The 27,192-nt window shown below is 42.7% G+C and overlaps 1 protein-coding gene across 1 annotated transcript in view; it reads left to right on the top strand.

Moving 5' to 3' along the window:
- The first annotated feature begins 1,736 nt into the window (after nt 1-1,736).
- The window catches only part of spryd3 (SPRY domain containing 3), a 106,148-nt gene continuing 80,692 nt past the window's right edge, over nt 1,737-27,192 (top strand). Inside the window, exons 1-5 of the mRNA XM_083975347.1 lie at nt 1,737-1,860; nt 7,768-7,895; nt 9,799-9,874; nt 23,736-23,860; nt 26,906-27,041. Coding sequence (XP_083831473.1) covers nt 7,768-7,895; nt 9,799-9,874; nt 23,736-23,860; nt 26,906-27,041 — 465 coding nt within the window. The 5' untranslated portion in view covers nt 1,737-1,860. The remainder of the gene's footprint in view (nt 1,861-7,767; nt 7,896-9,798; nt 9,875-23,735; nt 23,861-26,905; nt 27,042-27,192) is intronic.

Genomic DNA, 27,192 nt, shown 5'->3' with positions numbered 1-27,192 from the left:
CAACCAGAGTCCTCACGCACCCTCACCTACTGCTGCTGCACCGCCGCTGGAACACCACCAAGTACATTCACTCAACTACTCACTGCATCACAGTTCAGAGGGGAATAGTATATATTTCATATAGCTTCATAGCTCCAAGTTACTTTACAAGTGAGGTTTTACACACAACATACAGTATGTGAACTATGGAGCTGATGGAGGTGAAACACAACTGCTCCTCACTGACAGAAACAGTCAATAAAGTAAAGTGTGTGTGTGTGTGGTGGTTTGGTGGGTTGTCCACTAACCAGAAGATCTGTGGTTTGATATCAGGCTCCTCCACATGTCCACATGTCCAAGTGACCAACTGACTAGTAGTGAGAAGCACTTTGAGTGGTTGTGGAACATTTACCATAGAGAAAAGTGAGGATAAACCCAACAGATTACTGTTGATGCCAATTACATTCACTATATCCACATGAGGGATTGTTGTGTTGACAATGTCAGACAATGGAGACAAAACATTTGGCACTGCAGGCTTAGTTTAACCAAAACTAACTGTGGTGCCATTCTCTTTTCCAAGCCCAGATAAAAGAAAGTCACGGTGGCTGATCTGTGGTGATTGATGATGACACAAAACAAAGAGTGTCCAAGCTAAGTTTCAATGATAACCAAACAGGAACCCAGCCAATGGCCTAGGGCGACTTATGTTGGTCCATATCAATGACATGATGTGATGTGACCCATGGATGTGTAGATTGTGGAAAAAAATGTAATCATGAATGGTTTCGGATTTTTGGATTAATTAATGGTTAATGTTTGTGGCCGCGGTTTCGGGTGGTATGACAACAATCGACCCCGATCGTACTGACTTTTAAAGGTGTACAGAAATGGCCGTTTGTCCCGTTTGTTGCACCGAGTTGTCACGAATTGCCGCATAAGTTTACCCGAGTAAGGAAAATTAATTTGATTGGTCGTTATTGGGCGAGACCGAGCTCGGTGTGTGTGTGTTGTCTGAGACGTTTGATTGGCGGATGACGGATCCAATATCAGTGGCTGATGAATCGTGAGCAATGTGACGTATAATCCGTGTGCCTGCGTTATCCAATGCGAAAAAGGTTTAGGCCTACTACCTCATGTTGTAGCTCATAGATACCACAACCCATGTATATAACAAATTTGCAATCATCTCTTTTGGTCTAAACACAATTCTCATGAAACTTATGATCGACAAAATTCACTCTCGGGAGTGAAAAATGATTTTTTTGGTCATAAATATTAAACCATTTACTCACGTGGTTCTAATCTTCACAGACTCCATGAAATGATGCCTGCCTCCCAAATATTTGGTCACATGCTAACTTTTTCCTATAGTTTCCTAGAAACAAGGGGTGGGTCAACTTACCCACTGGCTCATCTTACCCCACTCTCCCCTACAGCTTTAAGGTACAAATGGAGCAGAGTTATGGTGGAAATTCTGCATAGTTCTTCTTTAAATTGGATGATTAACATCAGGAACACTTGGTTTATGTAAATCTCTATAGTCCCCATAATGTATATCCACACACACACACACACACACACACACACACACACACACACACACACACACACACACACACACACACACACACACACACACACAGAGGGGGAAAGATGGGGCGTTAGCATCATTAGCTGTGTTCCTGCTGTCACTTACCTCAGGCCGCGCTGCGCTGTGATTGGTTGTTTCGCTGCTGACGGAGGCGTGACGTCAGTAGGAAGCGCCGGACGGACTCTCCAGTTAGTAAAGTTTGTTGTGGTTGTTGTGGTGCTAATGGAGCAGCAGTGACGGATGGACAGGACTGAGTCTGGGTCATATTCACCTGCCGACACAACCAGGTGAGACTCTGTGAACCAGGTGAGCCCTCTGCTCCGGTTAAACCTGTAGAAACAACAACAACTTCCTCCTGTTAGTGAAGCGCAGAGCTCCAGCTGGTAGCATGGGAGCTAACGCGCTAGCCGCTAACGATGCTAACTCGACTAAACCTTCAGCTACCGACCAGAAAACGACTCTTAACTGTTTATAAATAGAGTTAAATTATCACTAAAGGACACGTCGGTGTGGACGGGAACGGCGACAGTCAGCTGTGGCAACGTCCGCTGTTAATTTAATGTAATTGACCTGTTAGCCTCCAAACCGTGGTAAGTTAGCGTTAGCTGGATGTAAACACTGACACGCCCACTCCCTCCTCCTCCTCTCTCTCTGTTTTACACAATTATTATCTTTAATTAGTGGAAATAAAATGTCTGAACGAGTCTGTCAGAGAAAACCAGACTCCATGGAAATCACAGTTTGACTCATTAGATTTGTCAATGTTCCTTCCTATACAGATCAGTTAGGATGAATTAATAATGATAGACATCATCATAATAACTTTACTTCTATTAGAGCTGCAACTAACGATTATTTTCATTATCGATTGATCTGTTGATTATTTAAACGAATAATTGATTAGTTGTTTGGTCAATAAAATGTTAAAAGATGTTGTAAAATATCAATCAGTGTTTCTCAAACCACCAGATGACGTCCTCAAATGTCTTGTTTTGTCCACAAACCAAAGAGAGACTCAGTTTATTGTCATAAAGGAACAAAGAAACCAGAAATATTCACATTTGAGAAGCTGAAATCAGAGAATTTTGACTTTTTTTCTTAAAGAACTACTCAAACCGATTATTAGATTATCAGAATAGTTGACGATTAATTTAATAATCTTTTATTTCCTGCTGGGAGAAACTGTTTTATGTTTGGACATTGTTTTAATTCTTCACACATCCCCTTCCATATTTCTTACTCGGCAGAATAAAACAACAAGATATTAAAAACTCTTTCAAAGTGGGACCTGGGAAAACAATAAAAGACACTTAAACATAAATACTCAGGGAATAAATAGGCTAATCAATGTAATATTGTGCAAGAAAAGTGCAGAAGTGCTGCTGTTGGTGGTGTATAAAGACTTACATAACCTTTATTTAAAATTTACAATATAGCCGAGATGAAACACAGAACATAGAAAGACAGAAGACAAAACAATTGAGACATACATAAATATTCAGACATAACAAACATACATAAGCATAACTTGAATACATAAGTGTAGTTAAAAGCAGGAGCAGTTAGAGGTCAAATATGATGTAATTATGGATTTAAATTTCCCTATTGGTAAAAGTGAGGTAAGTTTCAGATGATTTTGCATAGAGTTCCAGGTTGAACAGTAAGAGAAACTAGTCTTTACAAGTTGAGTGTTGACAGAGCGTGTGCAATGGGAACCTGCATTAAAAAGATACTAGCGAGTTAAAGCAGAAGTAAGCGATATTTTTGTGTTAATATAAGTCTTAAATAGTTGTATCTTCCGACAACAATCACTTCTATAGAGTGTTTGGACCGAAACACGGGTCTGTCAGTCACTCTGCTCTGCTCTGAGCCCAGGAGAAAACTTTCCTTGTATCCTACAAGTTTTATCCAATGAGGAGAGAGAACGGCATAAAGGGGCAGTCCTCTCTGTGTGTGCAGCCAAGGGATGCGCCTGAATGTGGTGACGTAGGGACGAGGACCAATAGATCCATGACGAGGGCGGGGGCTGCTAACTCCATCGGCTGACAAGACGTTATGGTGCGTTCAAGGCAACTCATAACTCGTGTTTTTCTGACCTGTGAAGTCGTACCAGTTCGATCTGGTACGAGTTCACGGGTCAGAAGTTACGAGTGGCCGTTATAGTGACTTTCACAGGTAAAACAGGTCGGAGAAACACGAGTGGGTTGCCTGGAACGCTACAAAGTCGTAAGTTGTGACTTGAAGCTGTAACTTACGGTTTCAAAAGCCTGCCTGGAACGCAGCATTAGCCAAAACGACCGGATCGCTTACTTCTGCTTTAATATAAGATGGTAAAAGACCAGTGAGAGCTTTAAAAATAAAAAAAATCCAGTGTGGATCACGCCTGGTAGATAGTGAGGGCCACAGTGATGAGTGTTGTAGCTGTCGCCAGTATGAACCTCAGGGCTGAGTGATAAACAGTGTCAAGTGGATGTAAGGTTGTAACTGATGCATGCTTATACAAGATGTCTCCATAGTAGGCCTGTGACGATAACACATTTTGCTGGACGATATATTGTCCCACAAATTATCGTCGATAAACAAATTAACCACTAATGTAATAATAATATTTCATAATAATGCAATAGACTCTTTCAAATTCAATAAACTTTGATTTTTGTATATATTTTTTTACCATTGTAATTGCAATGTCAAGAACTTATATAATATCCTAAATAAATAAAACAAAAATTGGCTAAACACTGCAGCGCAGCTTCTGTCCAATACACCTGAAGCTTTACTTTTTATTCAAACAAACTAATTTGACTACCATAGTTGTTAGATTTCATCAATGAGACCAGCATTTATCTCCTATAAAGTATTTAACCTCTAAAAACCTGCTGGTATTAAAGTTACTCAGCTTGTTTTCTCCCCTGACGGAGGTTGCCCGGCCCGTGAGCTCAGCTCCCCAGCTGGTGGCTGCAGCCTCTGGGAAGCCCCCGCTGCTCCTGCTCGCTGCTCCCGCAGTGGCTCTGCATTAAAACGTCGGAGTAAACCTCCTAACAGGCGATATCTAGATAAACTGACCACAGACTGGGGGTCTAAGCTGTGACTTTCTCAGTGAAAAAATATTAAAACTTTAAAAAGTGACGTATTGCATCGAGAATAAAAACAGCTGTTAGCTGCGTAGCTTTAGCTCTACCGCTATCGCTGCCGGTTGCCACGAAATGCATTCTGGGAAACAAAGATCCTGGATGACTGACAAGAGGGTTCACTCCTTTCATTCTGCTATGAAACAAACGGCCCAGGTGCTGAGACCGATGCAGAGAGTGAAGCCTCTTGTCATCCAGCCCATACATCCATGATCCAGCCTGGTTGGAGGCCAGAGACCAAAACAAATACGTGCGCACATGGCGATATATCAAGGCCAGAAAAATTATCGAGTTCATTTTCATTTATCGTCAATTAATTTATTGATTATCGTCCCAGGCCTACTCCATAGTCTAAGACTGACATAGAAGTTGCCTGGATATACTTGGTCCTGACTCAGGGTTGTGGTTGTACGGAGAAGAGTTGTGGTCATTCAAAGGTTTTCTTTCCTGCTGGTAGAAACAATTGGTTTGTGTAACAGTCTGTTCTTCATGGGTCTGGGTCATGGATCTATTATGGTCTGGGTCCTCTCTACCTGATGCAACAGGCTGGAATCAGTGGCAGGAAACAGTTTCTGAGGTTACAGAGCTCCAGTCTGCCCCTACAACCTGAGACAGTGCTAGTTAATGTTTCATCTGCTCACACACGTACAACCAGTAAATTTACCTTCTTTTTTCTTTTTAAATAACACTGGTAAAACATTGAAGGAGCGACTCAAATAATCTGTTATCTGTCATCACAGGTGTCAGGTCGACGTGTGTGAGGTTCATGAATGAAAAGGAAATGTGAAGATTTACAGTGTGTGCTCCTTCATTTTCTGCTTGAGCTCCTAAAATGTAAAACGTTTGGGCTCACTGTGCTCAGTTAATTAGTCTGGAGCTCTGAGTTATAAACAAATGGAGCCAAATATGAAGCAGTGTCCAAGAAAATAGAATGAGTTGCATCTCGTTGTAATAGTTTGTAGTTTGCTAAATGTACCCAGGGGGCAAAGCAAAAAAACGGACACGGAGCGTTGTAAAAGGTTTGACAGCAGAAATGATATGTAGGAACTTGAAGGATTAAAACCTGGGTGGACAACCCGGTCAACTAGCTGCTGGAAAGATACAGGGGACAAAACCCCCTTTCTGGGGTCATTTTGCTGGTGAAATGATGTAAATGCTAATATTTAGGTACTACAATGGCATAAATAGTCATACAACTATAACATTTGGCAGAGAGTATGTTGACATATGGGGGGAGGCATGAAAAAAAGATTCTGGGGTTTGTTGCAACTCAATTTTAAGAAAAAATTATGATTTTTCAGCACTTTATGGAGAATATCTATGCCTAACATGTATATAGAAAACTTCCTTAATTCATAAGCTTCCATCTGAGTCCCAGATAGCCTTTCTACTAGCTACTGGAAAGCTACAGGCTGTCTCCAAACAATGCAACACCTATTGTGAAAAACTCCATGTTAACTGACATGATCAGAAACCATTCTATTTCTGGTCTCCCCAAAGTGAACAGATAGATAGAGAAGACCGTTGGCCACAGCAAGTGGGGCTTTGGAGATAGAAAGGCTATCTTGGACTCAAATGGAAGCTTATGAATTAAGGAAGTTTTCTATATATACATGTTAAGCATAGATATTCTCCATAAAGTGCTGAAAAATAATAGTTTTCATGAGAATTTGTCAGGCGAACAGTACTTTTTTTTGTCTTTTTTGGGATGTTGAGGGTGATATCTCAAAATTGAGTTGCAACAAACCCCAGAATCTTTTTTTCATGCCTCCCCCTATGTGTCAAGATACTCTCTGCCAAATGTTATAGTTGTATGACTATTTATGCCATTGTAGTACCTAAATATTTGCATTTACATCATTTCGCCAGCAAAATGACCCCAGAAAGGGGTTTTGGCCCCTGTAGCTTTCCAGCAGCTAGTTGACCGGGTTGTCCACCCAGGTTTTAATCCTTCAAGTTCCTAGATATCATTTCTGGTGTCAAACCTTTTACAACGCTCCCTGTCTGTTTTCCAAAAAACTGTTTTTCAATGACATAAATGTCAGATTCTGTAATGAAGAGTGTCTGTGTGACGAGTTTATGTGGAAACAAATACCTGCAGATCCACCTTATTAGATGTGTGTTAACCATCAGTGTGAGTGGCAGCTTCACTGGTCCACTGTCGGTTTCAGATTTAACTATAAAAGGCGATTCTATTATATTATATTCTAGTGAATCATCTGTAGTTTTCCCAACTGACAGGAACCACAGGGTTAAAACAGCACCACCAGGAATGTCTGAATCATTCTCAAAACAAACGGAAATGTTCCCAAGTGTTGTGTGATGTTTGGGACCTGACTCATCGCTGTGATGTCACAAACACGTCATGGAAGTGGACACATTAAAAATAAAAAACCCTTTATTGCAGCGAAACATCTGAGAATATTAAGTAACCAGAAACTCTCAAAGCTGTTACTAACTCCCAGCGTGAGAGAGGAAGAGGAAGAGCACGCTGTGATGAAACTGTGACTCAGTCGTGGTGGTTGTGTTGTGTTTGGGGCTTCGGCAACACACACACACACACACACACACACACACACACACACACACACACACACACACACACACACACACACACACACACACACACACACACACTACTGAGGTTGAAGGTTTTAAAGGGATAGTAGCATTTTTTTAAAGTGGGGTTGTATGATCTCCAAATAGCCCCTAAGTACTTTAATTGCAGTAGAAGACTCTCTGCACTCCTCCCGTTAGCAACGCCAGCCCATAATAGTCCTGCCCAGAGATTTACAATTATATTATAGTGAACAATGGAACTGTGTATTTTTTTTCAGGTAAAACCTCTTTTAGGCCGTGAAAATAGGCCGTTTCTTTGGGTCTGTTCACAACACTGTATGTTGTAAATCTCTGGGCAGGGCTATTATGGGCTGGCGTTGCTAACGGGAGGAGTGCAGAGAGTCTTCTACTGCAATTAAAGTACTTAGGGGCTATTTCTAGATCATACAACCCTACTTTAAAAAAATGATACTATCCCTTTAACGTTGTGATTCTCTCCGTCAGATGGACGACATCAACGCACTACAACACCGATGCTTCCTGAACCTGAGGCGTCGAATCAGAGGCGTCGGAGATGGACGACCTGCACAGGAGAGATACCTGAGGCTGCAGAAGGACGGAGACACGCTCAGGTGAGAGACCGACTACACTCACATGCAGTCAATGTTCAAGTTAAAGGGATAGTTCAACATTTTGGCAAATTGGCCCATTGCCATAATCCCTATAGTCATAGCAGTAGGTTCGTTACCTTTAATTGTCGGTGCAAGCTGTTTTTAGAACGGTGGAGCAGAGCCGTGAGCTGCTCAGAGCTACGCTACGGAGGCTCATTATGGGATTTCTTGGTTTCCCTCCATCAAACTCATCAAATACACAATCCAACAACTCCACAACGCTCTGGTGGACAAGTTGTGACCTGCACATTCACCACGCTATGAGATAATAACACAACGTTACCACACAGAGTTGTTTTAGAGGGAAATACAGAGACTGATGATGAAAAACTGTCCCTGAAGGCAACGTGCATCAGTGGTTTTGCATGAATTTCCCTCTAAAACAACTCTGTGTGGTAACGTTGTGTTATTATCTCATAGCGTGGTGAATGTGCAGCTCACAACTTGTCCACCAGAGCGTTGTGGAGTTGTTGGATTGTGTATTTGATGAGTTTGATGAGGGAAACCAAGAAATCCCATAATGAGCCTCCGTAGCGTAGCTCTGAGCAGCTCACGGCTCTGCTCCGCCGTTCTAAAAATAGCTTGCACCGACAATTAAAGGTAACGAACCTACTGCTATGACTATAGGGATATGAGCATATTCCAGTTTTACTTTACTGCTTTACTTATTTTCTAAGCTGAATATCTGGTCGTGTATAGGCCTGTCGGGATTTCCCCATTGATTACAATTACCATGTAAACAGGAATAACCCTGTTTTATCGCGCATCTAAACAGGTTATTCTGAATGTTTCAGAAACCCGAATACTAACTGCATGGAAACGAAAGACATTTGTCTCGCACCAGTAAACTCGGTGCAGTATTATAATATAATAGACTGTAGAAAAAAGAGCAGTAAATTTCATCACCTAAAGTAGCCTACGATGCTCTGGTTTTCTTTCCTTTGTTCTGCTTCTGTGCGACTGGAAGCAGAACTGTGCCGTCGTGGGTTTATTACACATTGTCACATATTTCCTGGTCAGTTACTGGGAGGAAATTCTTCTCATTTCATCACCGTTCATATGAATCAAGAGTTTTTTTTATTTTTTTATTTCCAGAACAGCTCAGGAACTGTGGCCTTAAAGAGCTCCAGCTGAAGCCATCCAATTATAACAGATGAATGGATCTGCACTGCAAAAACTCAAAATCTTTCCAAGAATATTTGTCTTATTTCTTGTCAAAATGTCTCAATTTTAGTCAAAACTAATCTCTTTCCACTTAAAATAAGACTCATCACCTACAAATTAACTTGTTTTTAGATCATTTTCACTTGTTTCAAACTAATTTTCAATTGAAATAAGTAGAAAGATCTGCCAGTAATAAGAAAGAAAAACTTGATCCACTGTCAGATTTTTCTATTTATTTAAAGTGGAAAATTTGCTTGAAAAAAGTAAAAAGTGTCTAAAAACAAGCTACTTTTAAAATGTGATGAGTCTTATTTTAAGTATAATGAGATTTATTTTGACTAGAAATGACATTTTGACTAGAAATAAGGCAAATATTCTTGGTAAGATATTGAATTTTTGCAGTGTGACTTTATTTATTATGATTTTTATTGATTTAGATTCAGATTGTTGTTTCCCCAGGCTGATTTCCACCTGTAAACAAGCAGAGAAGAACAAGACAATAGATGATGTAGACGTTAAACTACTAGTGTGCAGTGTTTAGAAAGTGCCCGGCGATTCTTTATTTATTGATTCTTTATTGTAATAATGTAGTTTTGAGGGCAGCAGGACAGAAAACGTTGTATTTTCTGCAGACGAGGATGTGTTGAACCTGTGAGGAGTCGCCTGTTGTTCACCTGTGTTTTCTTCTCCTCCTCTGTAGTTACCAAGGGAACTCTGAGGAAGTGGGTTGCTATGTGGCTGGCCATCCTTTATCAAAGGGAAACTGCTACTTCGAGGTAAGAAACACACCGACAACGACGACGACAACGACTCATTTCATTTCATTTATAGTTTATTTGACGAGGACAGTGCACATTAATGGACTATTAGTGGCGGGCACATCACGTCACTAATTTCCATCTGTATAGTCGTCACATTTAAAGACTGTCAGACATGATACCACACAAAAAAACAACAACAGGAAGCTACCTGCGTGAGTGTAGTAATAGCAGCAGTTACAACAATAAGAAAACAGATAGCAACCTGCATAAATATAAGAGAAAACTGAATATTTGCAACAGTTTCACAATAAAATTACAATACAGAATAATATATGATAAGAAATAAGGGCTACACTGCAAAAACTCTGAATCTTTCCAAGAATATTTGTCTCATTTCTTGTCAAAATGTCTCATTTCTCGTCAAAACTAATCTCTTTCCACTTAAAATAAGACTCATCACCTAAAAATTAACTTGTTTTTAGATCATTTTCACTTGTTTCAAACAAATTTTCAATTGAAATAAGTAGAAAAATCTGCCAGTGAAAGCAAGTTTTTTTTGCTTGTAATAAGAAAGAAAAACTTGATCCACTATCAGATTATTTTACTGGAAAATCTGCTTGAAAGAAGGAAAAAGTGTCTAAAAACAAGCTACTTTTAATGTGATGAGTCTTATTTTAAGTAGAATGAGATTAGTTTTGACCAGAAATGACATTTTGACTAGAAATAAGACAAATATTCTTGGTAAGATTTTGAGTTTTTGCAGTGTACAGTAGTACTGTATTAAAGTGCTGGTAGATATTTCATTCATGGGAGCAGATTTGATGGGACAGTAACCGTTCTTTAAGCATCAACAGTAGGACGTTAGCTCGCTGCGCCGTGCTGCTGCTATCTCTGAGAAAAGAGAAAGGAGAAGAAGCAATCAGTCATTTTATTCATTTTGAGATGTTTGGTGTGGTCACACTGTGATCGACTCACCACATACCATCCTTCCCTGCTCGGGCTCTAGATTGCTTTTCCATCCAGCCAGCAGTTTTATCCCCTGGAATCCCATCGCAGACAATTTTCTCAACTTCATATTAAATCCTGAGTGCCCCCCCACAGTCCCAGTTCACCACTACCTCAAAAATGTCCTCGCTGCACTGGAATGAGGGAGGGGGAGAGGGTGAGGTGGTATCTCTCTGTGCAGAGATTAGTCCAACACTGCAAAAACTCCAGATCTTTCCAAGAATTTCTGTCTCATTTCTTGTCAAAATGTCTCATTTCTAGTCAAAACTAACCTCATCACCTAAAAATTAACTTGTTTTTAGATAATTTTCACTTGTTTCAAACAAATTTTCAATTGAAATAAGTAGAAAAATCTGCCAATTGAACTAATACTAATACTAATAAGGAAGAAAAACTTGCTCCACTATCAGATTTTTCTACTTATTTTAAGTGAAAATCTGCTTGGAAAAAAGTAAAAAGTGTCTAAAAACAAGCTACTTTTTATGTGATGAGTCTTATTTTAAAGTATAATGAGATTTGTTTTGACTAGAAATGACATTTTGACTAGAAATAAGCAGGAGAACGGTGCGTTGCTACGGTGTGAAGCGACGCAGCGATTCGACGACGCAGCGCTGCTCGCTCTGCTCCGTACAGTAGAGCAGAGAGACCAACCGACGTGTCCCGGTGATTTAACGCAGGAAAGTTGCAGCCGGAGTCGGCTCATGAATCAGCGGCTGAAGGCTGCAGCAGCGCGGTGGTTATTTATGCCGACGGCGTGACGTCCAGAGAGCAGCAGGTGAGGCAGGACGACTGGAGGAGGACGGAGGAAGCATCAATTAGTTTTCGGCGAGGGCCAAAGTATGTGAAGTGAGCCAAACCGAGCGCCAAAACATCCAGCGTTTTTTTTTTCCCATCGTGCCAGTAAAAGTTGATTTTTGTACACACTTCAAAAACTCAAACTCTTACCAAGAATATTTGTCTCATTTCTAGTCAAAACAAATCTCATTCTACTTAAAATAAGACTCATCACATTAAAAAGTAGCTTGTTTTTAGACACTTTTTACTTCTTTCAAGCAGATTTTCCAGTAAAATAATCTGATAGTGGAGCAAGTTTTTCTTTCTTATTACAAACACAAAAAACTTGTTTTCACTGGCAGATTTTTCTACTTATTTCAAGTGAAAATGAGTTTGAAACAAGTGAAAATGATCTAAAAACAAGTTAATTTCTAGGTGATGAGTCTTATTTTAAGTGGGAAGAGGTTAGTTTTGACTAGAAATGAGACATTTTGACAAATATTCTTGGAAAGATATTGAGTTTTTGCATTACAGATAATGTTGCTGCTCTCATTGTTATCATTGTTGATAAAACTGAAGAAAAGCGTAGTACATTCTAGAAGTAATAATTTATGCATGTGAGTCTCAAAGGGTCAAACAAGAAAAATTGCACTGCTGCTGTTTAGATAAAACAAAAGCATCCTAGCATTTTAATTTAGAGGCATAACATAAAGGAAGACAACGAGAAGGGAGCAGTAGTTGTGTGTGGAATATATTGTGGAAATTGTATAGAAAAGGTAAGAACAATTTCTCAGCTTGAGTGCACAAACTGTGTGCCTCGTTTATTGACACAGGAAGTAAACTAACTTGCAAGATGGCGACGTACAGTAACCAAAAACGAGCAGGGGCTCGTCGTCAGGACAACAACATAGTTTCTTAAAGGGACCGTGATCCCGGAACAGTACTTCCTACATGCATAACACAATAAGAACTAATCGCATGACATAAGTGTATAGAACTACAAAATGCAAGGGTGAATTATGTAAGTCCATTCACTACACACGTCCCCCCAGAATTCACCATATGAGGGAAAAAAGAACATTCATCTGGGAGGTGGCCGTATAACCCGGCCACAACGACTGCGCCGTACAGGTACTGTTGCGGCAGGTGTCCCGCCACGACCCGGGCGTGGTGGTCGAAGCGTGGGGGCGGTGGAGAGGAGGGGAGCGGGGGGTGGGGGCAGAGCTGGAGGCCGCCCACGTCGCGGGGGCTGAGCCAACTCAACGGGCCTAGCTACATCCAGATGAGCTGGTTTGAGGCGGTCGATGGAGAGCCGCTCCGGGTTGCCGCCCACATCTACCACAAAGTGTTTGTCCCCTGTCTCCAACACGCGGAATGGGCCGTCGTAGGGTGGGCGCAGGGGTCCCCTGTGGGCGTCGTGCCGGATAAAGACATATTCAGCCGCTTGCAGCCCAGCGGGAATATGTGACTGAGGTAGGCCGTGGTGTGAGGTAGGAACAGGTGCAAAAAGCCTTGCCTTGTCCAGCAGCGTGTCCCGCTGTAGAGTTGCTGACCAAGGTACGGTGGTGTTGGGGACAAAATCCCCTGGAACCCGCAGAGGCTGGCCATAAACCAGCTCCGCGGAAGAGGACTGTAGGTCTTCCTTTGGTGCAGTCCTGATGCCCAGCATAACCCACGGCAGCTTGTCAACCCAGTTACAGTCTTTTAGGCCAGCACGAAGAGCAGCCTTCATCGATCTGTGAAACCGCTCACAGAGGCCGTTAGCCTGCGGGTGATAAGCAGTCGTGCGGTGCAGTTTCACCCCAAGGCTCTGGGCAACGGCGTTCCACAGCTCAGACGTGAACTGCGCCCCACGGTCAGAGGATATGTCCGAAGGGGTGCCGAAACGGGAAACCCAGGTGCCGATGAATGCCCGCGTCACCTCCACAGACGTCAGTGATGACAGCGGCACAGCCTCAGGCCAACGTGTGGTCCTGTCTACCATTGTCAACAGGTAAGTGAAACCATGAGAGGAGGGCAGAGGGCCGACAAGATCCACGTTTACATGATCAAAACGTCTCTCCGGCACCGGGAACATCTCCAACGGGGCTTTTGTGTGGCGGTGTACTTTGGCCCGCTGACAGTCAATACAAGTGTTAGCCCAGTCTCTAACGTCTTTTTTGAGGCCGTGCCACACGAATTTTGCTGCCACCAGTCTCTGTGACGCTTTCGAACCGGGGTGGGACAGACCATGTATGGCGTTGAAAACTCGTCGTGTCCATCCTGCTGGAACAACTGGCCGAGGGCTGCCCATGGAAACATCACACAGGAGCGTGGTGCCGGCATCATCAAAAACCACGTTCTCTATTTTCAAACCTGTAGTCGAGGTTCTCAGGAGCTGCACATCCTGGTCTGTGGTTTGGTCTGCTGCCATGCGGCTGTAATCCAAGCCAACATGGACTGCTCCTGCCACAGCCCGTGACAGGCAGTCTGCCACCGGGTTGTCTTTTCCAGCCACGTGACGTAGGTCTGTGGTGAACTCTGAAATGTAGGACAGGTGACGTTTCTGGCGGGCGGACCACGGTTCAGCCACCTTGGCCATGGCGAAAGTGAGTGGTTTGTGATCGACGAAAGCGGTGAAATGGCGACCTTCCAGCAGGGTGCGAAAGTGTCTGATGGCAAGGTAGAGCCCAAGCAGCTCTCGATCGAAAGTGCTGTACTTTCGCTCATTGTCGCGTAGTTGACGGCTGAAGAAGGCAAGCGGTTGCCAGGCCCCGCCTACCCACTGCTCGTAGACGGCACCGACAGCGTAGTCCGAGGCGTCAGAGGTGATGGCGATGGGGGCTGTGGGAGACGGATGTGCGAGCATGCTGGCGTCCGCCAGGGCGACCTTGGTGCCGGCAAAAGCTTTTTCTCTCTCCTCAGTCCAGTCCACAGCGTGTGTGGGACTACCTTTCAAGGCCTTGTACAGTAGTCGCATGTGTTGAGCGGCCCGAGGGATGAAACGGTGGTAGAAGTTTACCATGCCGAGGAACTCCTGCAGAGCCTTGACAGTGGGCGGGCGTGGAAAATGCGTGACCGCCTCCACCTTTGATGGGAGTGGGACCACCCCGTCTTTGGTGACTCTGTGCCCCAGGAAATCAATGGTGGAGAGCCCAAATTGACATTTGGCGGGGTTGATAATCAGTCCATGTTGGCTGAGCCGCTCGAAAAGTGCTCTGAGGTGCACCAGGTGCTGGGATTTGGACGCGCTCGCCACCAGGATATCATCCAGGTACACAAAAAGAAAAGGCAGGTCACGTAACACAGAGTCCATGAGACGTTGAAAAGACTGGGCTGAGTTTTTAAGGCCGAAAGGCATTCTCAAAAACTCAAAAAGTCCAAACGGCGTGATCACTGCTGTTTTGGGAATGTCCAGTGAGCGTACAGGCACCTGATGATAACCCCGGACGAGGTCCACTTTAGAAAAAATCACCATACCAGCCAGGTGTGCTGAAAAGTCCTGAATGTTGGGGACAGGGTATCGGTCAGGTGTCGTCGCTTCGTTCAGCCGCCTGTAGTCACCACACGGGCGCCAGCCGCCACCAGGCTTGGGGACGATGTGAAGGGGTGAGGCCCACGGGCTGTCAGACCTGCGTACAATACCCAGGCGCTCCATGTTTGAAAACTCAGCCTTAGCAACGGCTAGCTTGGTCGGGTCGAGGCGCCGAGCACGGGCGTAGACGGGTGGACCCGTAGTGGCGATGTGGTGCTCCACACCATGCTTCACAGTAGACGCAGAGAAAGTGGGCTGAGTGAGGGTTGGAAAACTGGCAAGCAGACGGTGAAAATCATCTGAGGAGGAGAGCATGCTCGACAACCGGATGGCATCAGCCCCCCCCAGCGAGCATGCATATGAACAGAATGTGACAGCGTCAATCAAACGGCGGTTCTGTACATCCACCAGCAGTCCATGTGCACACAGAAAATCAGCGCCCAGGAGGGGAACGGCGACCTTCGCTATGACAAAGTTCCAGCCGAACCGCTGCCCGCCAAAACATAGCTCAACGTACCTCTGTCCATACGTGCGGATGGGGGTCCCATTTGCTGCTTCCATAGGGGGGCCGTGGCTGTCGGTCACCGTGTCCAGACGGGATGCAGGCAGGACGCTCCTCTGTGCTCCCGTGTCGCATAGGAAACGTCGCCCGGAGATGCTGTCCCGGATAAAAAGTAGCCTGCCTGCGCGGCCGACACTCATGGCCACTACGGAGTGCCGGCCCTGGCGTTTCCCGAGCCGCCGAACTTGCATGGCGCACGGCATTTAAGAGCCTTCGGTCCAAACTTTGCATGGTAAAAACACAAGTCTGAAGACTGCTGGGGGCTTGAAAACTGCCGCTGATTTGAAGAGTGCAGCTGACGGGAAGAGGTTGCAGCGACGAGCGTGGAATCCACTGCAGGAGCAATGTGCGCGGGCAGCGCGGCCATGACACACTGTCCCTGACTCGCCAGGAAAAATTTATCAGCTTCTCCAGCTAGTTCACGGCAGTCAGTGATCGTGGTGTTGGCTAACGCAGCCCTTACTGTGGAAGGCAGCTGGCGCAGAAAAAGTTGCACAAAAAGAAAATCGGGTCTGTGCTCCCCCAGTAAATCCAGCATACGGTCCATGAGCTCAGACGGTTTGCTGTCACCCAGCCCCTGAAGGGAGAAAAGCCTGCTGGCTCTTTCAGCGTCCGACAGTTCAAACGTTTTCAACAGGTGGGCTTTGAGCGTGAGATACTTCTCAGTCGCTGGAGGATTTTTAAGGAGGCTCACCACTCTGGACGCCGTTGTATTTCCGAGAGCCGACACAACGTAGTAGTACCGTGTTGCATCAGCGGTAACGTCCCGCAACGCGAACTGTGCTTCGGTTTGAGCAAACCATGCTGACGCTGACGATTCCCAGAATTCTGGAAGCTTGAGGGTAACAGCATTCGCGGTCATGGTCGTGTCGTGGTTCTGGATACGTCCAGCAACAAACGTCGGGGTCACCAATGTGGAAATTGTATAGAAAAGGTAAGAACAATTTCTCAGCTTGAGTGCACAAACTGTGTGCCTCGTTTATTGACACAGGAAGTAAACTAACTTGCAAGATGGCGACGTACAGTAACCAAAAACGAGCAGGGGCTCGTCGTCAGGACAACAACATAGTTTCTTAAAGGGACCGTGATCCCGGAACAGTACTTCCTACATGCATAACACAATAAGAACTAATCGCATGACATAAGTGTATAGAACTACAAAATGCAAGGGTGAATTATGTAAGTCCATTCACTACAATATTCTGATATTCACAAAAGGCAAAAAGAAATGATTAGCTAGAGACACACAGCGAGGAAGGAGCAAGGAGAGAGAGAGCATCAGGCGTCACTTTGTCTTTCTCTCAGCGTCGTCATGGTCCGGTCAAATAAAACTAAACTCATCAGTCCAGTCACTTTTCCACGTAAGACGTAGCTACCGCACGATGGGAAAAAACAAAACAAAAACATACCGCGCATATGTTTTAGTTTTTTGTTTTCCATGGCACGGTAGCTACGTCTTCCCTTCACACACTCTTTACACAGCGTAGGTCGACGTGTACAGAGCGGGGTGAGGAGCAGTTCACACCTGGTCTGTTGTTCACTTAGGCTGCGTTCACACTGCAGGTCTTAATGCACAATTCCCATTTATTGCTCAAATCCGATGTTTTGTTTGGCTGTTCACATCACGTCTTCGGATCGCTGTGTGAACAGCTCTCGCTCCTGAAGCGACCCGCATGCGCAGTTGATCATTGATGACATCATCACGCCACAACGGTGTTTACAGAAGCGACCACGGCAACGGCAACCGGTATTGTAGGACCCAAAGAAACGGCCTATTTTCGCGGCCTAGAAGAGGTTTTACCTGAAAAAAAAATACACAGTTCCATTGTTCACTATAATATATGGGTCCATTCAAAGCACTGTATGTTGTAAATCTCTGGGCAGGGCTATTATGGGCTGGCGTTGCTAACGGGAGGAGTGCAGAGAGTCTTCTACTGCAATTAAAGTACTTGGGGGCTATTTATAGATCAAGATCAAGATCAAGAGAGATCAAGATAGATTTATTGTCATTGTATGGTTGATACAACGAAATTACATTGCACTCAATATGCTGGGCTCAGTAGCAACAAAATAAAAACAATTAAATACTCTAGTAAAATTAAAAAGTATACTCATCCATACAACGTCTCATCCATTCAGTCACATTCACGTCATCGTACATCACACATTTACTCAGTAAAACGAGACAGTGAAAGTGCATATGCTGTGTATGGTACAAAGTGCAGTGCATTTTGTGAGTTATTGCTGTTATGTTGGCAGATGTTAGTGGATCTGTTTCAGGTCAGAGTTGAGTATGGTGGATCATACAACCCCACTTTCTTAAAAAAATGCTACTATCCCTTTAATGCTAAAAAAAAAAAAACCATGTCAGACTCGAACCCTGGTCTCCAACTTGCTAGAGTATCGTCTCTCCTCACTTCGCTATCAACTTAACTCCGACGTCCATGTTTTGATTCTGTTTCTGGCTCCCGCCTGTGGCCACACTTTTTTTTTTTCCAATCAACTTTATTTGTCATTCATTTACAAAACAGTGCAGCGCGGCCGCGGGTCAGAACGACGTCAAAGTCGCATTTAATGTCCGATACGTATCCGATTCAGTACCACATTTAAAAGTGTGTGTGCGGCGCTGCAGAGACCCAGACAGGACCAGGACCAGGACCAGGACCAGGACCAGGACCAGGACCAGGACCAGGTCCAGGACCAGGACCAGGACCAGGACCAGGACCAGGTCCAGGACCAGTTCCCCCGGTGACGACTCCTCTGTCTTGACATGAGAGACTTTCTGTCTTTCTGTCTTTGTGTAGCTTCACTCAGACTCTTCAAGCCGCAGCGCCGTGCTTCACTTTACTTCTCTACCTCCTCTTGATCTTTAACAGATGTGACATTTCATCTATATGTGTTTTTAAGCTCCAGACCCCCCCACAACCCCCTCACCCCTTCCCCTCTCTCTCCTCTCTCCCTTCTCTCATGCAGATTACACTGCTCATATTTAAATGAGAATCACACTTGGATCCTGCTGACATTTAAACAAGTGGATTTGAGTGAGTTTCTGCTCGGCTCGTCTCTCTGCGCTCGCTGACGCACGCGCTGCTGTCAGTTTCCTAGATATCTTGAAAATTTGGGAGCATTTATTCTCATAAAGGTCAGGCGTCTGTCGACGTCTGCGTCACCGCCAGAATCCAACATCTGCAGCATTCCACTTGTTTTAATAGATTTATTTGAAAAATTAATACCAACATAACTGAACGGCTCATCAGCGATCTGCATTCCTGCCATTTCTCACTCTAAGTGTTCTCACATGTTTTTACGAGCGTTATCCGTCCGGACACTCGTGGTATTTTAACGGCTCGGGTGTGGAAGTCGGACTGGGCCAAGGAAAAGAATTCACTTGTTAAACAGAAAGGTGTGAAGTGTGACGGTCCAGCTGGCGGAGGGGAGGGAAACCCAGACGGGGGCAACGCCGAGGTCTCAGGGTCTCAGGGTCTCAGGGTCTCAGGGTCTGGGCTGGAGGAAGGAGTACAGGAGGTGATGATGATGATGATGGAGAGCAGAGGCAGACAGATGTGACTCAGCAGCAGCAGCAGCAGCAGCAGATGTGTAGCTGCTCTATCAGACTGGATTCTGCTGTGTCATCTCACTGTGACGGAGCAGCTGGAGCCTTCCTCCTCTTCCTCCTCTCGGGGGTTCCAGTGCTGTGATTCTGTGGCTGAGACCATCACACAGTAAACGGTGTTATCACAATAATCATCAAACTGCCCTGTAATACTGTAATAGTATAATGCTGTAATGCTGTAACAGTATAATGCTGTAATGCTGTCATTAGTGCTGAATGGAGTGACACGGTAGCCTCGTAAACCAGCCGCTCCCGGAAATGCAATTCATTTCACCAACTGCTGATCGGCGGGCGCTAACCCTGGGCGGAGGGATACGTGAGTTGGTTAGGTCCAAATAAAAACTGCGTTTTTCCTGCACTTTGAAGGGCTGGAAAAAATTATATTATAGTGAACAATGGAACTGTGTATTTTTTTTCAGGTAAAACCTCTTTTAGGCCGTGAAAATAGGCCGTTTCTTTGGGTCTGTTCACAACACTGTATGTTGTAAATCTCTGGGCAGGGCTATTATGGGCTGGCGTTGCTAACGGGAGGAGTGCAGAGAGTCTTCTACTGCAATTAAAGTACTTAGGGGCTATTTGGAGATCATACAACCCCACTTTAAAAAAAAATGATAGCCTACTATCCCTTTAAAGAATCCCAATGCTCATTGTGACAAAACACTATTAATTAACTCTTAAGTAAATTCCCTCAGAGACACCTGATGTAAAAACTGCAGCTGGTTGGTGGAGTCATGTGAGGCTGTACATCTACTTAGCTGGAGGTTGATGGTTTTACCAGTATCTGTCCTACATCATGGTGCTGACTGTACTAGACACAGCAGCTGTCAGTGTTCACATTAAAACCACCACACCGGCTCATACAGGTGTCGTTCACCTGTGGAGAGTCGGACTGAGCTGAGTCACAGCAGACGGAAGAACCAGCAGGAGAATAAACAGCTGCAAGAGACCACTTTCACAAATGTTTCTTAAAAAGCATCTCTACATGTACGACGCTCATTACATCCCAGTTTCTTTTAAACACCAACACAAACACAACTCGTTCTCCTTAACACTGACACTGATGAGGTCTTCAATCACCTGAACCACATCTGGTTTTATAGGAAGATTATAAAAAACACTGCTGGGATTAAACATTGACATTATCCCACAAAAAACTGATTTATAAACTCTTCCTGAGTTAAAATATCATATACAGGGTATCCGCCGAAATTTGAAAATCTAAATTTTAGGCCTTAAAATGTCTTAAATTTGTTGAATTATTGTGTAATTTTAGACAGGTCTTAAATTTTCTTATGCCCACCATGGGCGAGCATTTCACTCGCATTTGCCCCTAAAAAAAATACATGCGTGAACCGGGAAAATCACAAAAAAGAAAGATCACAACCTGCGATCGTTCAAAAACTACAAATCCCACAATTCTCTGGCCTCAACGCACCAATAACAGTAGTTACGTGTAGCCTAAGTAAGGGAGAGTGGAGCTGTAGGTGAAAAGAGGAAACAACGCCACACTGGTGTCCGGTCATAGATATACAATATATACTGACTAGATGCTGCCTTCAGCTTCTCAGCGTACGTCAATAGCGCCGCCATCTTGGTTCGGGGTTCTGACCATAGACATAATATACGTCTGACCAGCAGTCAGACCCGATCGGACCCTTGTAGAACACATTTCAGTGTATTTATGCATGTGGGTCTGTGTCTGAGTATGTCAGTGTATGTTTAATACATTAAAAAAGAAATTATAAAAAAATTTCAACATTTTTGTTGTTGTTGTATCATACATATATGTCTGACATTTATAATAAACCAAACGGCTTGAAAATCGGTTGAATATTCAGTGAGTTATGGTGATGTTAATAGTTGATAGACCTCTAATGCAGGAAGTAGACACGGCTTCCCCCTGACCAAGATGGCCGCCGCGTTGACGTATTCCACTCAATAGAGTTGCCTAGGAACGCGGCATCTAGTCAGTATATATATCTATGGTAGGTGAAGAGGAAACAACGCCACACTGGTGTCCGGTGAACACACCGTCACGTGTCGTTTATTCGTTACGTCCGCGTGGCGGTGTTAAAGGCCGTAATGCAAAGACGCGGTTAGGCGCGTGCGCTGGGCGACGCGGTAAACGCGACTTTTTTTTTTTTGCGACAATACACACGATTTTTTTTGGGCGACGGGACCTTCGCGTCTTCGTCTGGAGGAACGCTTTTTTTTCGCTCGAGTTTTTACGCGCGACCAAACGCGAGATACGCGAGATACGGGATTTATCGCTCGTTTTGACTCGTGTCAAAAAAATTCCTTTTTTTTTTTTTTTTAAATGTCAAAAAATTCACGAGCCCGCCCATTTTCACTACAACAACAACAACAACAACAACATTTCCTCTCATGAACCATGGTTGAGGTCACACAACGCTGCGCTGTAGCTGCTCTGGAAGTCCGAGACACTGAGGCCAAACGCCGCTGTCGTCTCTGCTCCATGACGGCGAGTTCCGGGCTGATGAGCTACAGAGACTTTAGAGTCAAAGAGGAGCAGTGCGTCGCTGTGTCGGACTGTTTGGATTTAATGAAGAAGCTGCACAGAGTTCAGGTGAGCAGAAGCTGCTGGAACAGGTGGTTAGCTGGGTGTGTTGAATCAGAGATTATTTTATGTGCTCTTGTTATTGTGCGTTTATGGTAAAGTGAATCAAGTGATGGGAGGGGGGTGTTTGTGATTAGAGATGCTTTTTTTATGATACGTTGGAGTTTGCTGCATGAGTGAGTGTCCAGACTGCCGTGCCAGACTGAGATGGATGCTGTGAGGATGCTGATAGGATGGCTGTGTAGAACTGGAGGAGGAGATTGCGTTTGACTTTGTATTTCTTGAGCTGCCTGAGGGGGAATAGTCTCTGGTTGGCCTTTTTTATTATGGCTTGTGTTATAGTCCCACGCTGCGTGGCTAAAATGCCGACGGCCAAAACAGCCGCCACCAGGTCACTGACTGAAGAGTTTTAAAGTAGGAGGCACATGAACGCAGCTCAGACCGGCCGGTGCCTCAGCGCGGTGTCCTCCCGGATTTCACCTGGGTCGCTACTGGAGCTCGATATGGAGGAAAAAAAAAAGAAAACGTCAGGCGCACGTCGCGGTGGAACCGAGAACAGCTGAGTTTTCCTCCTCCAGCTGATCTGTGATCTGTGGTGAAGACGGACAGAGACCTGCCACAGTGTCACGGTGCATTAATATTAATATAAACTTCAACCTCAGAGCTGTCCTGACTGTCCCTGAACACCACACAGAGACAACATGGAGCTGTGTGACAGGTTGAGTTTTATTTACATCAGGCTGATTATCATGATAATTAATACATACTTAGTAACAAGCCTGTAAGTTCAACAGATCAGTATGCTACTGTGATTTAACTAGCCTAGTTAAATAAAAAGATGTAGTTTAGTTTAATACAATAATATATAGAAGTGACCAAAGGCCAATTTATTTACTTCATGTGTCAAATATTGTGTTGGTCATAATACAGAACAGGTTGTGGCTCGTGTCTGTTGGTTAAAGAAGTTGAAATATTTCCATGTTTGTCTATTCTGGGTCACATTAGAAGGTGAAGTGTTGGTGTTTTTACTGTTCTCCAATGTAAACATGGGTCACGTTTGACCCTTAACATTATTCAAGGCTTGAAGCCATCTGCCTGTTGGTTGCCAGTCAATTAAATCAATAATGTGTTACATAAACATTTTTAATTTCACTCCCCAATTTCTTTTTGTGCCCCCAAATAGTTTACTTTAGGCGTGCTCCTTGGGGAAAATGTTATGGTAGAGCCCTCGCCACCGCAAATGTTCAATAAAATGCTGCTGCGACACTTCATTGTGCATTATTGAATGTATTTTCAACTACAAACAAGCCTAACACGCAACTTATATATTGTAATCAATTTCTAATTTTGTGACTCTGCATTTCTTTTGTACGTTTTTTATTTGTCATGATAGGTCTTAAATTTAATCCATAATGGTCTTAAAAAGTCTTAAATGTGAGCTGGTGAAACCTGCAGAGACCCTGTGTTGATATGTTGCGTTGTTTAGGTTTTCTTTGCATTATTGTTATTCAAGGTCTGAAAAGACTTAAAATATTGAATAGTTTAGTCATTTTCTACCAATATGACAATATTTTTATTTCAGTTTTGGGAGAAATGTTGTTAGTGGTTAATAGAATAAAACAAAAATGTTTATTTTACTCAAACACAAACCTGTAAATAGTAAAACCAGAGAAACTCGTCATTTTGAAGTGTTCTCTTCATTTTTTCTGCAGCTGTACGTCATTAGTTACGTATATTGTGTTTATGACTTTAATGTTTTCACTGTAACTTCACGCTGTTTAGGCACCGAGTTAATATATAATATGTATATGTGTGTGTGTGTGTGTGTAGGTGACGATAGTGGACTCGGGGGTGAGGGGAACCATCGCCGTGGGTCTGGTGCCTAAGTTCTACCGGCTGGACCACCAGCCTGGCTGGCTGCCCTACTCCGTAGCCTACCACGCTGACAACGGCAAGTAAGTCAAACCAAACCACATCGTCTGTCCAGCACGTTGCCGAGCTGCTCCGCGTTCTGTTTTCTTTTGGGATGGTTTGGGAAAATGGATTGTGGCCTGTTGCTGCTGCTGCTGCTGCTGCTGCTGCTGCTGCTGCTGCTGCTGCTGCTGCTGCTGCATCCACATGAAACCACAGCAGTAATTCTCTGTTTGGTTTCTACTCTGACTATGAAGTTTACACTCTGAACCCTGCAACATCTCACATCACTTTTTATTATCACTTCAGCTTACAAACTAATGCAGTTGTTGTATATGCAGGGTATCCGCGGGGTCTTGAAAAGTATTAAAAGGTGATAAATCAGTTTTGGGAAAATTAAGACCCTTAAAAAGTATTTAAAAAACTTTTCACAACTTAAAGTAAAGTCTTACATTTTGAAGGTATTTTTTTGAATTAGCTGTCCAAGAGTCTGAGTCCTAAAAAATATTGTAAAAGTGTGTGAATTTATTCATTTTATTAAAAAACAAAGGTGAGCCGGTACATAAAATAGAAAAGAAGATTGTTGTTTTTGTTTTTTGAGAGTGGAGCAATGTTTTTTTTTTTTGGGATAAACTTTGCCTTTGATTTATTATCCAAACCTATTCTAGTCTTTATCACAAACTAAAAGTGTCACTGATGTAAATGGTTACAGGTTGAAGTGGCGATGAGGTATTAAAAAATATTGAGAAGGTTTTGAAAATGTCTTAAAAAGGTATTAAAATTAACTTCAAGATTCCTGTATAAACCCTGATATGTCAAAATATCCAAACCCACACACACTACCAGTCAGTTTGGTCACACCTTCTCATTCAGTGCTCTTTCTTTATTTTGATCTCTTCCTACATTGTAGATTCAAACTGAAGACATCAAAACTATGTAGGAACACATATGGAGTTGTGTAATAAACACAATGTCCAGGTGACGACCTCATGAAGCTGATGACACAATCACAATTGTGCAAAAAGCAAAAGGTGAATCCTTCCAAAAATCTAAAATCTAAAACATATTCTGCTTTGTTTTACACTTTTGTGTTTAGTTCATAACTCCATACGAGTTCCTTCATAGTTTTGATGTCTTAGGTTTGGATCTACAATGAAAATAAAGAAAAAACTTTTAAATGGTTGTGTATATAATGTCAAAATATCAAAACCCAAATATATGAATTTTGTTGTGATATAAAAAAAAGACAAGAAAAAGATTTATCTATCACATGCTGCATCGTTAAAACTGCTGTGAAATGACACTGAAACGATTCTGCAGTGTGCAAACTGCAAAGTAAGTTACAATATATATACAACATATACAATACAATACAATATATATACAATATATGTAGAGTAGTCAAAATAACCAATACTCAATACTAATTGATACTTTAAAATTGATATCGAGCTTGATGCTCATTTGCAACAGTATCGATATTAACACATATATATATATATATATATATATATATATATATATATATATATATATATATATATATATATATATGTGTGTGTTAATATCGATACTGATACTGTTATATATATATATATATATATATATATATATATATATATATATATATAACAGTATCAGTATCGATATTAACACATATATATATATATATATATATATATATATATATATATATAACAGTATCAGTATCGATATTAACACACACATATATATATATATATATATATATATATATATATATATATATATATATATATATATATATATATATATGTGTTAATATCGATACTGATACTGTTATATATATATATATATATATATATGTGTTAATATCGATACTGTTGCAAATATATATATATATATATATATATATATATATATATATATATATATATATATATATATATATATATATATATATATATATATATATATATATATATATTAACGTCTTTCCTCCATCGTCCTGCTGGGAAACATAATAATACAAACATAGTGCAGAAAAGACATGAACATACCTGCACATGTATTTGTCAATGGTAGTGCAAAGAAACAAAAACAGTTTTATCTTATCTGTGGCAGTGCAAAATGAAATTCCTTTAAAATTAAAAACCAACCAGTGATGACAATTATTTAAGAAATCTTTGATTTTGTTACTTTCTCACCCATAGAATTGGTAATGGTATCGAGTGTTTTCCTGGGTTTCGCTATCGAGTTTGAACTTCGGTCTCGTGACGACTCTGATATAAAGAGGCAGAGCTAGAAAAATAAAACATGATTAATTGTCAAGAGTTTACAATAAATAGTAACAGCCTAGCAGCCTGCAGCTAAAAACAGGTTTATGAATAATGAAGTAGGTGTTTTCTACTTCTATTGTCAGAGTTTAAGGTTGTGACGTTGATGATGTGGTTGTGTGACGGTAGCGTGAGTCGACCGGTCGACGCCTTCGGTCGGGAAGAGCTTCATGTTTCAGTGTCTGATGACACGAGACAAACCGTTATTATCACATCTACACCTCAGAGCGGCTGTTATTCACTTTGTCAGCAGCTGTGATGATGATGGGATTAGGAAACATCGCAGGCATTTTAATTATTAACAGGACAGTCGTCTTGTTTACAGTCGTTTCTGCAGGTTGTGGTGGCAGAGCAGAGTCGACACAACGACACTACTTAGCCTCTGTTTTCTACCTGCTGCTGCTGCTGCTGCTGCTGCTGCTGCTGCTGCTGCCTTCACTGCCAGTGGAAACTTGCAGGACTCTCACCTTGAAGTGAAGTGATTACCTACAGCGGGGCCTCAGTCTACACACATACACGTTTAATAGCTCTTACTGTAACCTCCACAACACAAGTATTAATTATTCAGCTTCAGGGCTCATTGATGTGGTTTGGAGTCAGAGCAGAGGCGACGGCACGACGCTGTCACTGCAAATCACTGCAAATCACCGCAGCTATTTCCTGAGTTAAGAAAATAATCCTGATTGAACCAGTGTTGGTACAACACAGGAAAACAAAGAGGGAGCGTTAGTTGTTGTTAAGAAGATTTCCATCTGCCCCCCCCCTCCTCTGTAGGTTGTACAATGGGAACCCTGTGGGGCAGCAGTTTGGGCCGAAGTGCGCCCGCGGCGACCGCATCGGCTGTGGAATACACTCAGAGAACATCGAAGCTGGTTTCACAACCGTCTTCTTCACCAAAAACGGCAAAGAGGTGAGTGATGTAGTGATCAGAGTCAGAGTCAGTTATTTATTTATTTTGTTAAACTTTTTATTTTTCATTTTTCCACAAAACAAAACAAAACATTCACTGACATACTGTAGGACCCTGTGAACTGAAATACAAGTAAATAAAATGCAATAGA

The sequence above is a fragment of the Trachurus trachurus genome, assembly GCF_905171665.1.
Source record: "Trachurus trachurus genome assembly, chromosome: 7".
NCBI lineage: Eukaryota > Metazoa > Chordata > Actinopteri > Carangiformes > Carangidae > Trachurus > Trachurus trachurus.
Note: the sequence above shows the minus strand (reverse complement) of the source record. Positions and strands in the feature narration are given on the sequence as shown.